The 16,575-nt window shown below is 39.2% G+C and overlaps 2 protein-coding genes across 2 annotated transcripts; one reads left to right on the top strand and one right to left on the bottom strand.

Annotated features, from left to right (window-relative positions):
* Positions 1–1,709: 1,709 nt before the first annotated feature.
* cnih4 (cornichon family AMPA receptor auxiliary protein 4) lies at positions 1,710–5,752 on the bottom strand. Its single transcript, XM_056433930.1, has 5 exons — positions 5,684–5,752; positions 4,744–4,812; positions 4,466–4,578; positions 3,829–3,969; positions 1,710–3,681 (listed from the first exon to the last, which is right to left on the bottom strand). The coding sequence occupies exons 1-5, from the start codon at positions 5,750–5,752 to the stop codon at positions 3,654–3,656; spliced, it is 420 nt and encodes a 139-aa protein (XP_056289905.1). The 3' UTR covers positions 1,710–3,653.
* A 1,981-nt stretch (positions 5,753–7,733) lies between these two features.
* gprc6a (G protein-coupled receptor, class C, group 6, member A) lies at positions 7,734–15,815 on the top strand. The gene is made up of 7 exons (XM_056434723.1): positions 7,734–7,930; positions 8,592–8,880; positions 10,010–10,813; positions 11,751–11,966; positions 12,883–13,006; positions 13,332–14,257; positions 15,771–15,815. Exons 1-7 carry the CDS (start codon positions 7,734–7,736, stop codon positions 15,813–15,815), a joined length of 2,601 nt encoding a protein of 866 aa, XP_056290698.1.
* The last annotated feature ends 760 nt before the right edge of the window (positions 15,816–16,575 follow it).

Genomic DNA, 16,575 nt, shown 5'->3' with positions numbered 1-16,575 from the left:
TCAGGGAAGTGTTGTGTATATTTTAAATAAAGCATTCAGGGTTTTAAAATGTAATGTACTTTGAAATGTTCTTCACGCTATCTATTCTTAGTACAGTATTACTATGTTTATAAATATGACAAAACATGTTCGTCAAACCCTTTTTTTCTTGACAGAGACACTAAGCATAATACTGAAAAAGAAAGACTAAAATGTCCTTTTGAAAAATAAAAGCTTTCCTATAATCTTTCTTTATTTCTCTCACCTTCCACCTCTCTTCAGTCAAATGGCTTTTTATCAGATAATGACAAGATTACATCTTATGTGGAATGAGTTTGACTGAAATTACAGAATTAATGATTTGGCTCGACTAGGTTGACGGAAATATTCACTTATAATATATATATAATGAAAAGCGACATTTGATAGAGGATTAGCATTAAATGTTATATTGGTCCATGTTACAGGCTGTAATATTGGTCTATGTTACAGGCTGTTATATTGGTCTATGTTACAGACTGTTATATTGGTCTATGTTAAGGGTTTAATATTGGTCCATGTTACAGGCTGTTATATTGGTCCATCTTACAAGCTGTTATATTGGTCTATGTTACAGGCTATTATATTGGTCCATGTTTGATGTATTGGTCCATGTTACAAGCTGTTATATTGGTCTATGTTAAGGGTTTAATATTGGTCCATGTTACAGGCTGTTAAATTGGTCTATGTTACAGGCTGTTATATTGGTCCATGTTTGATGTATTGGTCCATGTTACAAGCTGTTATATTGGTCGATGTTACAGGCTGTAATATTGGTACATGTTACAAGCTGTTATATTGGTACATGTTACAGGCTGATGTATTGGTCCATGTTACACGCTCTGCTCACTTCCACCCCTCTCCCCAGAGGCAATCCCGCCACTGTTTTTTACAGAATGAACAACCCAAAGGAACTCTGCCTGTCTGCCTGTTGTCCTCATGCTCTGAAGCCTTCAATTGACAGAACCTTCATTCCCTGCATCCTTTGACATTTCTTGTGTTTGTTCCAGCCCCTTAAAATGACATTTTGACATTTTACCTCAGCCAAGTCTGTAAACTGAAACTAACCATTTAAGGTTCTTAGACGTTTTGTTAGTGTTCTCTGTCTGACAGGCTGATGATGCCTCTTTTTGACATTTCTATTTTTTAAAATAAAAATATATCAAAAGGATAGGTCCTGAGCAAGCTGTGTGAACCGGTGCAGGTTTGAGTAAGAACTGAAAAACGCAGATACGTCAATTCATCAAATCTTTGTCAATTAGTTATCTGAAAAACATTTTAAGAAACACAGACCACACTTTCCTCAACAGAAAAAAATAAAACACAGAATTATTCTGAAGTTAACTTGAAGTAACTAACGTTAATCTGAAGATTTCTATAGAATTGTTCATCTAATTGATGATTATTGTCATACTGCCGTTTTACAAAATGATCCCAATCTTGAGTTCCTAATAACCCTTCTAAACCTGAAGTGTTGAGGTTTGGTGTTTTTTTACTTTGAGATTATAACAACATAATGAGGCTATAGGTATTTCATTCACTCAGCTAGAGTGGTTTCTTCTCATAATGAAAGGCCTTCCAGTGATTGATTGAAAAGATTTGAGGAAGAAACAAACACTGAGACAAAACAACCAAAATGAAGCTACAGAAGGAGAATAGGAAGTGAAAGTGAACATGCTTCAGACACAAACTTATCTTTCATTTTTATTTATGAAACATCACACCCTACAAAAAAAATACTGCATTAAATAGGTAAATGTGAATCAGACAAGATCCCCACAGAAACGAGAAACAGCTCCAGAGTACCTGACATGTTAGAGCAGCTGTGAATGCACTGAACAGTCATGACTGCTCTGCTACACTCAGCATTGCTCTGCACATGCACTCATGTGCAGAGCAATGCTGAGACACATGCTGATCTGGATGGGGACTCTCTGACTTAGACATACTGTACATTATGTGATCAATGCAACGGTCATTCAGTAAATCAACATACAGCATGACTAAGGTCACATCCCATTGTTCAATTCGAACTGCCACTCATATGATCATTTCTTTCCGGACTGAATAGAACAACCTTTCTGAACAGCCTCAGAGTTCATACTGCATCCAGCTCTGTGAGCCTCGTCCTGACATCATGGGCTGAGCTGTGGTTGGTGATCAGGATGGAATGCGATGCAGGGAGTCAGAATAGTTACCGATGCACCATGTGCACAATAACAGAGTTTTCTCTACACTTCAACACCATCATTAACCTCCGGTTTCAGCATTTTATTTTGAAAACGTGTGATATTTTGACCAAATATGTCAACTGGGGAACTTTAAAAGACAAAAAGGAAGATTGGACTAGGCAAAACAAAATAACTATATAACTATATCCACACTAGGTGATTGTTAATGTGCATACCCAGATTAAAGAGGATGAAATTGCTGTGGATCGCTTGGTAAGCCCTTCAGTGAGCAGATCGACAGAACACGTATAGATTTTGGAGCAACGAGTTTGTGAGGTGTTGTCCAACACACTGCACACTTGTATCTCATGGCTTTTTCTCAACAAATGGTAGTTGTAGGTACATTTGTTTGAATAATTTTGTCGTTTATGTTTGGAATTTTATTGACTTTTAATTATTTGTTACTGTAACACTTTTACTGTCACTGACACATACATTTGTTAAAAAGGTGCCATACAATTAAGTTAATGGGACTAAAGGATTACTGTACTAGTAGAAATTAGAAAAGGCACAACTGGAGAAAAAATAAATTCTGATGAATGCTAGCCTAATCAGAGAGCTCTGATTGACCCCATATTTAGAATGCTGAGTCAGTCGAGCAGTCGCTGAAAAGGAATGCCTGGAGAGATGTTGTCAGACCCAAAGGCCAAACCCATGAAATGTGTCCTAGTTGAACGATTGTTGGTGTCCGATATGATTGTTGAAGTATCTACTGATCTTGGTTTTCACCACAACAATCTTTGGAGTTCACAGAGGATGGTTTGAACCGTGAAAAAATGCAATAACTCCAATGAGTTCCAAACATTGTAAGGTATCACTGAGCATGGAAACACTTCAGCAGAAGACGACAGCAGGACCCAGTACTTGTCACAACAAGACATCATTTGTTTTGAGGTTTGAAGCACCATTAGCTTTGGTAGAACAACACACTCAAGATCTCTACTTTATGTTCAGATAGACAGAGAAATATTACTCAGTGTCGTGCTTCGTAATATCAAAACTGTTTCTGGTTCCCTCTGCTCTAGGGAGCCTACTTCCTCACTTTACTATGAAAATCTCTAATATTTCTTAAAGCCACTCTGTCGATGTTGTTTCTTACTCACTATTGCATATAGAGGTTGAAGCGATACCTCATTACTTATTCCCTTTACAATAACACACAGCGCTTGTTGGAGGAGTTATTTGCATGACAGTACTGAAGTGCAAAATGGTTAAATGTCAACCTCAGTATTCAAATTGAAAACTCTGGCATTCTGACAACACAAAAAACTGCTTGGAGCTCAGTGACAGGAAACGTCTTCTCTTTGCTGTTTGGAAAGATTGTATGCATACAGTATAGGAGCAGGGTGTGAGGGGGAGACAGCAAAGCCTGGACGTTGGGAATCTGCCAGCTCGCTCGGTGCTTCAGTCGTTGATCAGAGCCAGGATCATGCTGGACAAACGGGAGGGAAATATATATATATATTAATTCAGAACTGACTATGTACAGCCACCTCTCCTATTCAGGCTGTAAGCTGATTGCTGAGGGCCTGTAACATGACATAAACGTGTGTGTGTTTGTAGATGCTGTTTCTCTCACCTATACAAATAAATAAAGAAGCAGAGCAGGTGGTAACCCAGTTTAATCATGGCCTCTTTCATGTGGGACTTGAGCTGACCTCGGTTGTGGATCTCAGTGGGGTCAAACACGCCCATGTTTCCCAATGGAACCTTCACATACCTGCAGGGACAAGAAGATGTCAGGAACCTGCCGGCATCACCAGTGGCTAGTAAGACACCAACTCTGTTATTACCTACTGAAGACATATGGATATTATCTTCCCAGACGTCATCTGTATATTGTTATGTCAAAATATAAAATTACATCAAATGTATAAACATATTTGAAAATAAAACACAGTACAGAGCAAAAGTCTTATGCTGCAGAAGCTACTTTCTGAAACTTCAAAATGATAATTCAGTAGATAGAACACATATAATGTATATTAGCTAATCCAGTGACTAAACACCAGACACACATCTAATATATAATGTAAAAGGTGGTCCTGCTTATTCATTTGCTTCCAATGGTCTAATTCCCTCTGAGTTATTAACAAAATTCCTGCTGCAGTATAAACTGCATAGCTAAACATCTCGTCTCACAGAATATATTTGTGTAATTTCATATACTGTGGTGCTAGAGTAGGGACAACGCAGTGGCAACAGTATGAGCAAACCTATAAATGTTCCAGGCAGCTACAGGCAGGTTGAGGAGGAAGATGAACCAGTGCGTGGAGACCAACATCAGCATCGTGGTGAGACACTGACCAACCATCTCTGGAATTACCCACTGCAAACAGAATACCAAACATATAAACATCAAAATAAAATGTCTCTCTGTAGCATCTGTATAAAAAAACATAAATCAGTTTTAGCAATTGCATTGCTTTAAAACAAGACAATAAAAAATAAAAGAGTATAATCTATGTCCTCTGATTCCACACTAATGACTTACTTTGTTCAGCTTGGAGCAGCAGGCTCTAGCATTGATGTAGTCACATTCTAGATCAGACAAGGTGATAATCTGAGATTGAAGTCAAGGTGCCACAAACTGCTGGGAATCTTGTTAAATGAAGTACATCTATGTTTCATGTCATTGTCCTCATTAACATCAGCGCCATTCAACTGGACACAAAACATACAAGATGTTGTACTGTGATGACGACCCAACACATTTGCTCTGTACTGATTTATGGCTACTTTAAAGAATTGACCAGATCCAATTGACTGCAAGTAACATCCTTGTAAAAATTACAGATTACATTTTTTTTTTTTACACACGATATAATCTGGTTCATTTGTGTTCCAATCACTATTTTGTACTATTTGTTTTACTCCATCGATGGTTTATTGTACTTACTCCCACAACACAAAGCGAACCCCAATCAAAATGTGAAATCAGTTTGACATTACTGACATGGTTAAGAGAAATGTTACTTTAAGGTTGTGGTACATTGATTAGCACAGAAGTTGGCTAATCAATGTACCACAAGCTTTTATTATGTATTTTAAAAAATCACGGCCATCAATAATAGCTCTTAACGCATTCAATTGTCATGTATTAGGGGCGTCGAAGTAGCTGTATCACTAACAACGACAGAGGGAACGTTAGCAAGCTACATTTTTGTTTTCATCTATTTACGTAAAACGTCCCATGTAACTTCCTATTTTGTTTTAACGATTCTAGTTATTCTGGGGTTCAAACCGCTTCTTCTTAACCTAGTTTACTCTAGCTTGTCGCCAACTCTGTAGCTTTAACAAGGCGGCTAACCGGTTAGCTAGTTAGCGTTAATGTACTAAAATAAAGAAAGGTATTCATAGGAGCTTTCGGCCAGCGAGCTGATCTGATCAATAAGTTCGATGTCCGTTAAAAAATATATTTTCGAAAAGGATACAAAGTACACCGAGAGGAAAATAAGTGCACAGCAGTCCACAAGTGATAGAATGAACACTGCCGCCTCCATTTTTCTTTTTCCGTCAATGATTTGTTTTCATTTCCGGCCAGTGATACATATTTGATTTCAGTACTGCCATCTAGCGGATTGGAATGGAACATTTCCCATCTAAACTGTGGAAAAGATGAATGACAATCATAGAAGAATATATACAAAGTTAATAAATTAAATATAAAAAAGAAAGTACCATAACATAATAAATATACAATAACATTAAGAAGGCTGGCCCTTCTGGAGTTTGCATCTTCTCCCTGTGTCAGCGTGTTTTCTATGCCCCTTCCATTAGTTCAGTTCCAGGCCTCTTTATAAATACTTACTTTTATTGTAAACAGTGACATTTTCATTTTTTAATTCAGTATTTCTCATTTTTTGGTGACTATTTTTCCACACAAATTTGATGAATAACACTTCTTTAGAGAACACATCATTAACAATGGAGTGCTGGGCAAAGATTAACACATTTAATCGATTAATCGCATGCTTTTTCTGTGATTAACAGTGATTAATCGCATTATGCGCAAAATTCAATAATTAATTAAAAACTAGTGTATTGCATGTTTTTATTTTAAAGGAATGTTATCAGAACAATATAGCAGTCACTCTCGGAGCAACAGCATTTGTTTTCTTTTTTCTTCTGAACAGGTAGTTGCAGAAAAGTTGTGGGCCACTTCAAGTTGTGGGTAACTGCTCAACCTGCATCACTGAAAGTGTTGTTTTTTTGTTTTTTTGACTGAGATTCTCCCAACAAAATCCAGGCTTTACACACTTAAATGTCCCCTGCACTTCCAGCTGTGTACTTTTGTTTGCGCTAGACCACTTCACCTCACTTTAACAGAGACCCTTACTACTGAACAGAGACTGTTCATGCTGTTCCCTGATAAAAGACAAATGTTTCTTCTGATACCTTTTCAGAAGAAAAAAGAAAACATATTTATATTGTATGTTAACTTTCTGTTGCTCAGAGAGTGCCTGTTCTATTGTACTGATAACATTACTTTAACATAAAAGCAAGCAATACAATAGTTTTTAATTCATTATTTAATTTTGCGCATAACGCATAATCACTGTTAATCACAAAAAAATCATGCGATTAATCGATTAAATTTTGTTCATCTTTGCCCGCTCTCACTCCCTATAAAATGCTAATCTAACTAATATCACTCCTTCATCAATGGGATCTCTGAAGAAGGGATCTGCAAGCTTATCCAGCTAACTTAAATTATCATTGCCTGCAGCAGGTTTAACATATTGGATGTGTTGCTATGGTGATTTTGCCAAACTTGCTTTGTGGAACCGAAAAGCCTGACTTATGTTATCTTATCCTGAAAACTATCCAACTAACTACGTTAACCATGGTATGAGGAAGAGGGCCCTGGTCTGGTTGAGAAAAATGGTTCACACAGACATGTTAGTCCGTTAATCCACAATGTGATCACATCTCAGTCAGTAAAAGCCTTCAGGGTTTGATCTTCCCTTTGTTCCATCATCAAATCAATCACATAATATTTCCTATTAAAATACACTGTAATTTGTGTTGTTGATAGTTAAGTTTTATTAATGCAATAATTAAGTCAATGCAAACACTATACAATGAAGTATCCAGTGCATAGATAATCTGTTCATGTCATTAAAAGTCTTAAAAGTGGTTAACAGAATGTGTGTGTTCGCAGGTAATCAAGTTGTGTTTGTGCAGTTATTAAAAGGTGAGGTGTCCCATAATCATCACAACAACGAATATGGGAGAACAGGGACTCACGCTGCTGTCACTCATAAGGAAGTGGGCAGGGCTGCAGGGGAGAATATGAGAATAGTAAACTGTGAAGGAGGAAGCAAGAGGGAATTTTCCTTTAGCCTATTCACAATGCTGAAAAAGGAGAGTATCACTCTGCTGTCGGTGAAAACCGCACATAGACCAGTTAGAAGAGAGGAGGGAGGGGAAAAAGAGTTCAGACACTAAACACAGACGGACAGCATAGAAGACAGTATGACAATGGTCCCTTTTGTAATTTATTTGCACATAACACTTAACCTTATTATTCTGGAAACAGGACATGCTACAGAGAAGGATACCAGAATTCTGGGAGCTACAGCCCCTGGAGATATCATCATCGGAGGAATATTTCCCATTCATGAAGACGTAAACAAAGAGAACAACTCATTTGCACCGCAACTACAGCCATGTATCAGGTGAGATCATTCAACTCAATGCAATAAATAATAAACATGCCATCTTTTTCAAGAGTTTAGTCCTGAGAGTAACCTGCAGGAGATAACATCACAAGATATCCACTATTCTTAAATGGTGAAAAAAGTTATCAAAGCCTTTACTATGTTAAAAGTAGAAATAGCATAATACAAAATAAATACTCCATAAAGTAGAATCCTGTACTCAAAATTGAATTAAACTGGGGATATGTTTGTTGTTAATATCATAATCTGCATATAACTATTACAAACAATATAAATGTAATATAAATGAGTAACATTACAAAATTCTACTCAAAGATTTGAAAAAAGTAGAAGATTAATAGGATTAAGAAGTCTAAAATGGGAATACCAGCTACATTCCAACATCATTCTTATGTAGAATATTTAACAAAAGGAAACTAGTGGTAATATTTATCCACAGAAAAAAATAAAATGTCATCTACAGTTGACAAATTATGATGAGGACATACTGAGGCACTAGGTTTATACATTATATATATATATATTAAGTAACTTGATACAGAAAGTCTTGAAATGCAAATACTACTTCACTCTCTTTCATCCTGTCTCAAATCAGTTCTCCAGTGTATCACATCTGCTGTATTCACTATTTGATGATGACACTGCACTGTTCACACAGGTTAGAAGAAAGAAGCCTGGTGAGGGTGCTGGCTATGATCAATGCTATAGAGATCATGAATAAATCCCCTTTGCTGGCTGATGTTAACATCACTCTGGGTTACCGTATCATGGACTCATGCTCTGATGTCAGCACAGCTCTAAGAGCCACAGCAGACTTCACCCAGTGGACTGACTGCTATACCCGAAGCAACACTTATGGGCAGCCAGTCATGGCTGTTATAGGGGCCTACTTCTCGGAAATATCCATCGCCATTGCCAGGCAATTGACTCTCAAAATGATTCCTCAAGTAAGTAGGGTGAGGAGAGTCAGTGAGGCTGCAGGTAGGAGTCCAGCATTACAAAGAACTGAAATCACACTACAGATGAAGGAACATAACCAGTTGCAGTCACTCAGAGTTGAAGTGAATTTGGGATAGTAAGCACAGGAAGATCACATTTATAGTTTTTTTGGATGTGGCCTGCACGTTAACATCATTGTACTGTTTAGTGTACATATATATTTATTGAATGTATTGAGTTATAAAAAACCCTATTTGCAGCAGTTTAAAAACATGTTGGTTGTTGATCCTTCCGTCCATCCAACACTTTTGTCCAGAGCAACATTAACAACCACTGATCAGATTGATATAAAATGTACTATGCATGGAACTTCATAATTGAACTTGAGGAATGGTAAATGTAAGAAATCATCTAAGCGCAAAAGCCCACTCCAAGCTTCTTAACACATGTGAAGGTCTTCAAAGGCGACCGTGGCTTAGTGGTAGAGAAGGGGCGTCCTTTAATCAGAGGATCAGCGGTTCAATGTCGATGTGTCCTTGGGCAAGACACTTAACCCCAAATTGCTCCCACAAGTTGTGTATGAATGTTGTATGAATGTTAGTTTCAGTCCTAATAGGCAAGTGGCAGTATTGTTATCAGTTTATGAATGGGTGAATGATGACATGTAGTGTTAAAGTGCTTTGAGTGGTTTGGGGTCCTGATCTGATGTGAGGTCCTGAGAAAGAATAAACTGAAATGAACGAAAGATAATAATTAATATTGATACAAATGTAGCCTATATATAGAAATCATCATTCAATATTAATGATAGCTTAGCAGTAGCTCTGAAAGGCCATGCTGCATTCCTAAAAGTGTATATTCTTACCCTGTTGCTTTAAAGGCTTTGCTCTAAGAGGTGAGCTACCAGGGTGCTCCTCTCTCTCTCTCTTTCTCTCTCTCTCTCTCTCTCTCTCTCTCTCTCTCTCTCTCTCTCTCTTTGGTTTAGTTTTGTTATATAGTTAAATTCATATTTAGTGTTTCACTTTTATTATCTTATAAATAAATGTTTGTGGAATCTACTCTCAAAACTCCAGATAATTGCTTTTAATTGCTTTTTCTTTAAATTGCTTTTTCTTTAACTGCCTTTCTTTTCTCCAGATCAGTTATTCATCAACTGCGGTTATTCTGAGTGATAAGAACCGCTTCCCTGCATTTATGAGGACCATTCCTAATGATGAGCATCAGATAGCTGCCATGGTCAGTCTGCTCAGCACCTATGGCTGGAACTGGGTGGGAGTAGTTACAACAGATGGAAATTACGGCCAATCAGCTCTGGACCACTTTGTGTCCCAGGCATCTGAAAAGGGGATCTGTGTGGCCTTCAAATCAATCCTACCTCAATCTGTAACCAGTGGCGATGTCTGCTCTGCTATCATGCAGACTGCCAGAACCATCTGCAAGAATCCCAAGGTACAGGTGATTGTATCTTTTGCCAAGCCGACTCACATGATGTACCTTTACCAGGAGCTTAAGAATCAAACCCTGGGTGCAGGACAGAACATGAAGACAATGAGGAGAGTCTGGTTGGCCAGTGACAACTGGTCCTTTTCCAGCTATGTGAAAGGAAACATAACTCTGGAGGACATTGGACACATTATGGGCTTCACTTTCAAAAGTGGAGACCTGTCGTCATTCAGTGATTACTTGAGCAGACTGGAGGCAGCTGGACCCGACTACATAAGGAATAACAAATTCCTGCAGGAGTTCTACATGCATCTAAATTCCAGTACATATTCTGGAGAGACTGAGCTAGTGTCTAAAGCTGTGAACAGACTTAGAGAACATACTCATGCCAGCACTATCTTAAGTGTTGAGATGGCTGTGAGCGCCATCGCTCAAGCTGTGGTGTCTATCTGCAGGAGCACAGACTGCAAAACACCAGGCAAAGTGCAACCCTGGAAGGTATTTGCATCCAAGAATGTGTGTGTTTCTGTGTGTATGCTCTTGTGTTGTATTTCTATGGTCCACATGGATTAATGTAAGGGTGAATTAAGAGTGAGGGTAAGGTTGAGATAGCGGTTGAGGATTAGGTTTTTGCTGTTGACAACATATACTTAACAGGGTTGAGACAGTTGGCATTGGACATGAGTCTCTTTCACACACCTGTTGTGGTATTGGAACAAGTGAAGCTGGCTGTGGTCATGAGTTGAAACAGGCATGTCTTTTTTGTTTATATCAAAAGAGTGCAGCCAAACAGGTTTTTTCAGCAGGCTGTAAAATGAATATTCAAAGCCATGAAGAAATGTTTTTGGTGGCACAGATGCAAACACATTTTGTTAAACACATGCAATTTACAACAATGATCTTCCTAATGTCACTGAAAAGAAAATAAAAATATCTGCTGGGGAAAATATGATGACACACACAGAGATGATAGATGGCTTTGATCTACTTGAGTATAAAACATATTAGCACACAGACCTGAGCCCGAGGCAATACAACAGGACCTAACCGTACCTGACCCAATAAGACTGAATATCCTGTCATTTGGACCAAGTCTGATGGCAGGTCTCTGTCATAAGGAGTCAGGTGGACCTGGAAAAACCATTTGTGTTTACAAGCACAAGATACACAAGGTTCAAACTTCTTCCTGTTGTTTGATGTAAATACATCTTTTAGATTGAGCCTGAATAATTAGGTAGACTGTTTAAGGGAGTAATTCATTGATGATCAAATACAATGCAGTACTTTGAGGTAAAGAACTAAGGAAGGGGATTGGATGCAATTAACTTATGGTCTTCTCAAGTGTACTCATGCATACAGTGAATGCGCCCTGCAAAAAGTATGGTTTTATTGACTTAGGTACTGACTTGACCATAAAATGTTTCTTGTCCTGCAGGTGCTGAAAGCTCTGTGGATGAAGGAGTTTAAATTGAGAAAAAATAGCTATAAGTTTGACAGCAGTGGAGACATAAACCTGGGCTATGACGTGATAATGTGGAGGTCAGATGGGGGGAACATCTATGTTCATAACATTGTGGCTGAGTATCACCCACACAGCAACAACTTGACCCACACCAACCACAGCTCCACCCAACAGCTCCAGAACCTGAAGGTCAGCCCTTATTCAGATGTCATTTTGTGTAAACACACAACGCACACACACAGTCTGCAGTGTGTGTTTACTCAAAATATTTAGACCATTAAAGCTGACTTAGGCTATATTTAAAAATAGTATTGCAGTTGTATTATACAATGTAACCACCAATAGGTTGTACAGCAGGCCTATTCAACTAGCGGCCCGTTTGAGTTTAACTCTGGCCCGCAAGACTGCCTGCAAATCACTATAGCTTGGTAAGAAAAAATAAAACTGACGGACACGCCTCTTTTATACATTGAGACATCTAACCCAGAGCCATCGAGTTTCACTCCCCCCCCCCCCCCGTCGTCAACAACTCTTCTCGGTTTGATGCCGGCGCGCGCAACGCTCAGCTGTGATGCTCGCACAGGTGAGCATCGGGTGCTGATTTGATCAATATTCTGTGCGGCCCTCACACCCCCCGTGATTTTCTTATTCGGCCCACTTGCTACTGAAGTTGAATAGCCCTGTTGTACAGAATGGAGTACAATTATGCCATGGCCCTGTTGAGACACCGCCCACTCCTCCTCTCTACCCCCATCTGCCTGATGGATCGTGGAGGTCTCGATCGTGGAGTATGCCGACTACCAACTATTCATACACTCTGTCATATTCATTGATTGTGTTGTTAATTTGTGTATAATGATTAATTATTATATATAATGATCCCTTTTTTTCCCCCCGTGAAGGGTTGTTTGGGAGTTTTTTCTGATCCGATGTGAGGTTTTGGGACAGGGATGTCTATATGTACAGATTGTAAAGCACTCTGAGGCCAATTTCTAATTTGTGAAAATGGGCTATACAAATAAACTGAATTGAATTGAATTAGAGAGAGAAATAAGCCACAATAAATAGAGTAAGTAATCTCACGGTGTATCTCTGTTCTTCTCAGCAAATAATTTCGAAATGCTCCAATAGCTGCGTCCCTGGACAGTTCAAGAAAACAGCGGAAGGTCAACACACTTGTTGTTATGAGTGCATCAACTGTACTGCAAACTACTACTCTAACAACACAGGTAAGGCTGTCCCACACACATTCACACGCACATGCACACACACAGACACACACACACACACACACAGGCGTATGCACATACAAACACACACACACACACACATACATACACACACATGAATGACCCAAACACGTTTGAATGCCTGAATAGTCCCCAAGAGTCATTAGAACCGTTGATGAGAGAAGAAACATATTAAAGATAAAACAATAAATTCAGTTACCTTTGACTTCCAGTTTCCCTGGGTATTCTCATCCTCTCATTTCTCATAATGATGCTTATGTTAAAAATGAGGTTAGCTGAAAGCATCCCTCCTTCATCCCTGCAGATATGGACCAATGTCTAAGCTGTGACATAAACACAGAGTGGTCTCCTGATGGCAGCTCCAGCTGCATCCCCAAAGCCCTACTCTACTTCTCTTGGCAGGACGGCTTCGCTGTGGTGCTTCTCACCTTTTCTGCCCTGGGCATCCTCCTGGCTCTGCTGGTATCAGCTCTGTTTCTACATCAGCGTGACACTCCTGTTGTGAAGGCTGCCGGAGGGCCACTGAGCCAGCTCATACTGTTCTCTTTGGTCATCAGTGACATAAGTGCCATGCTGTTTGTAGGCCGTCCCAACAGTTTCCAGTGTAAGGCTCGACAGGCACTGTTTGGCATCAGCTTCACTCTGTGTGTCTCCTGCATCCTGGTCAAGACCTTGCAGATCTTGCTTGCCTTCCAAGTGGACCCTGTGATGCAAGAAGTTCTGCGAAGGCTCTACCAGCCGTACATCATCGTCAGCATCTGTGTGGCCGTACAGGCAGCTACTTGCCTTTGCTGGCTGCTGCTAAAAAGCCCATTTAATTATGTCATCAGGCATCCAACCACTCTGCTAGAGGACTGTCATGAGGGCTCATATCTGGCCTTTGGGGTGATGTTGGGCTACATAGCTGTCTTGGCATTAGTGTGTTTCATCTGCGCTTTCAAAGGACGTAAATTGCCACAGCAGTATAACGAGGCAAAGTTCATCACCTTCAGCATGCTGCTCTACCTCATCTCCTGGCTGCTTTTTGTTCCCGTCTACGTCACCACTTCAGGAGTGTACCTGCCGGCTGTGGAGATGGTGGTCATTCTCATCTCCAACTACGGCATCCTCAGCTGTCATTTCTTCCCAAAGTGCTATATAATCCTTTTTAAGAAGGAACACAATACCAAGAGTGCTTTCAGGAAGAATCTGTATGAATACTCAAGAAAAAGCACAGACTCTGTGTCTGTGGTAACACACTGCGGAGAAGGGACTAGCTGCACCAGTTTGCACAGAGGCTCAATCAAACACGACCTCAGAAGAAGCAGTAGCATATAAACTGTCATTATTGAAAAAGGGGTTATTGGAAATCTAATGATCCATTTGTTCTAATAAGAAAACAAGGCTACATTTACAAGAAAGTCATGGCAAAACTAACCAGAAACCATTGTGAGGTGTGAGGAAAGTTTGGTTTGGCTATTTTTGATTGATTCACCTCTCCATCACACCCACGTGATAGAGAGGTGGTTAAGGGTGCACCCATTCCAAAGCCCTATTTAGCAAAGTGAAGGCCGATGCTCTGAGGCTCACCAGGCTCACTAGCCGCAACAGTTCCCTTTCCTAAAACATACCTGTTTCAAGTTACAAGTTTTTATTTGTTCGAGAGGGACATTTCAAATGTAAATGCACCCAATTACAGCCGCAATGCTGATTTCCATTGTCTGTCCCCCTGCCAGAATGTCCAGGCTGAATGTCCTGAGTGTACTCTACACAATCAACTGCAAACCAAGTTAACACACCCACATAATTAATATTACATATTTCTTTATGGTTATTAAATCACAATATACAAATGCAAATTCAGCTCTTACCGGTCATACTTGTTTTTTTATACATGCTCTCTGTTCCTTGGCCTGCTCTTATAGTCCAGTATATATCCCTTTCACTCAGGCCAGCTCAACACTATCTCAACACTTCTTTATGTTTTTGCATTGATTTCTGATGTACTCAATTATTGATTCCTGCAATAGAAATCTTCTCCTACTGGTGTTGTTAACTAGTTTGTTAACTAGTGATTGTGCAGCAGTTGGACCACTATGCAACGCAGTTTTATGAAACTCACACACTCACAAAACACATTACCTGTATAATGGAAAAAAACTCATATATATATTTCTTTCTTTCTCTCTCTCTATAGAAACATAAATACATATATATGTCTCTCTCTATCTATCTATATATAAAAATAAAATAACTGTGGTTAGGTTGAAAGGGTATCAGCCTTAGGTGCTGCTTGTTATTTAGTTTCATCCTCCACACTGAAAATCCCCACCAAGACCATTATTTGATGACTGCAGGCAGAATAATAGCTCAACAGAAACTTGAGGATTGTAAACTCTTACCTGTTCCGAGTAATTGGATATAAGTGAGCTGACATTCCACAGTTGTGTAATCTATTGTCACTGATACTCAAACATATAATTACATTTAACAATAAACGAGGGAGCAGGACAGCGGAGGTAAAATGTTTATGGCAGGAATTTCCAAGTTTTCCATTATGTTGTCTGATCCCCCAGGAAAATGAAGGCTGCATTTACCACACAGAGGAGTAGGCCACACTTTGCGCAACCTCTGCTCAGGTTGGAAAACCCAGACTCTCCCTTCACTTTTTCAGAACAGCTAGGAAGCAAGACACAGATACTTCTTGGATATTTAATTGTTCATGTCCAAATTTTTACCTAAAGTGTCCATTTCCTGCCACTAGACAACTTCACTCGAGGGCCACGGGGCCTGGCCCGACCCACCTTGAGCCACAATATATATATATTTAATGGGCGAGCACAGGACCCCAGAACAACTATAGTATAATATTTATGATATTCATAAATTATACAAATTGTCAATATTTAATATATGGAATATACCCAGTAACATTTGTAAAATAGGATATCTGCAAACGATATGCTTTTACTGTACTTCTTGGACATTCTCTCCGCCTGCCTGCATGTCTCAATTTGTCCCAAATGTCAGGAGGACAAATTGAACTCTTTTTAAAAATTAAACACATGTGTGTGTAGTTGTGGGACCAGCACTATCCATGGTACTAAAACAGATCAATAGACAGAGATACACCATGTCATTATCACCTAAGTCTCTCTTTGTGTATTGCAGTTGTGAATGGGGAACATGTTTGTGTTTATTTTGCTTTGCATATGCTGTACTGGTGTTTTCAGTAGTCTGCAATGTTCACATAGGTTATAAATATAATCTTTTATTATTGCTATTATTTTGAACTTCCTTGTGTCTACAATGAAACAGGGCAAGCAGTCGGCATTAACTTCTCTGTTGCTCTCCTGAAGGTTTCTTTCCTTTTTTTTTTCCTGTGAAAAGGTTCTTTCTGATTTGTTGAGAGTCTCTCCTGATCCGATGTGAGGTCTGGGACAGGGATGTCGTATGTGTACAGATTGTTAATCCCTCTCAGGCATTTTTGGGATTTTGGGCTATACAAAATAAACGAAATTGAATTTAGTGGGCTCAACATTAGGATTTCCAGGCAATTGTAGGCTTCA

This window comes from Pseudoliparis swirei, chromosome 16 (genome assembly GCF_029220125.1).
Source record: "Pseudoliparis swirei isolate HS2019 ecotype Mariana Trench chromosome 16, NWPU_hadal_v1, whole genome shotgun sequence".
NCBI classification, from domain to species: domain Eukaryota; kingdom Metazoa; phylum Chordata; class Actinopteri; order Perciformes; family Liparidae; genus Pseudoliparis; species Pseudoliparis swirei.
This window is presented reverse-complemented; position numbering and strand designations above follow the sequence as displayed.

What these genes read in the sequence shown, in the direction of transcription:
- cnih4 (XM_056433930.1), bottom strand. Translation starts at nt 5,752, where the DNA reads ATGGAGGCGGCAGTGTTCATTCTATCACTTGTGGACTGCTGTGCACTT. An exon ending in GCTGCTCCAAGCTGAACAAA is followed by an intron (nt 4,579 to 4,743) that starts GTAAGTCATTAG and finishes TTCTGTTTGCAG; the next exon opens with TGGGTAATTCCAGAGATGGT. An exon ending in GCTGCCTGGAACATTTATAG is followed by an intron (nt 3,970 to 4,465) that starts GTTTGCTCATAC and finishes TTGTCCCTGCAG; the next exon opens with GTATGTGAAGGTTCCATTGG.
- gprc6a (XM_056434723.1), top strand. Translation starts at nt 7,734, where the DNA reads ATGGTCCCTTTTGTAATTTATTTGCACATAACACTTAACCTTATTATT. An exon ending in CAACTACAGCCATGTATCAG is followed by an intron (nt 7,931 to 8,591) that starts GTGAGATCATTC and finishes CTGTTCACACAG; the next exon opens with GTTAGAAGAAAGAAGCCTGG. An exon ending in AACAGCTCCAGAACCTGAAG is followed by an intron (nt 11,967 to 12,882) that starts GTCAGCCCTTAT and finishes TGTTCTTCTCAG; the next exon opens with CAAATAATTTCGAAATGCTC.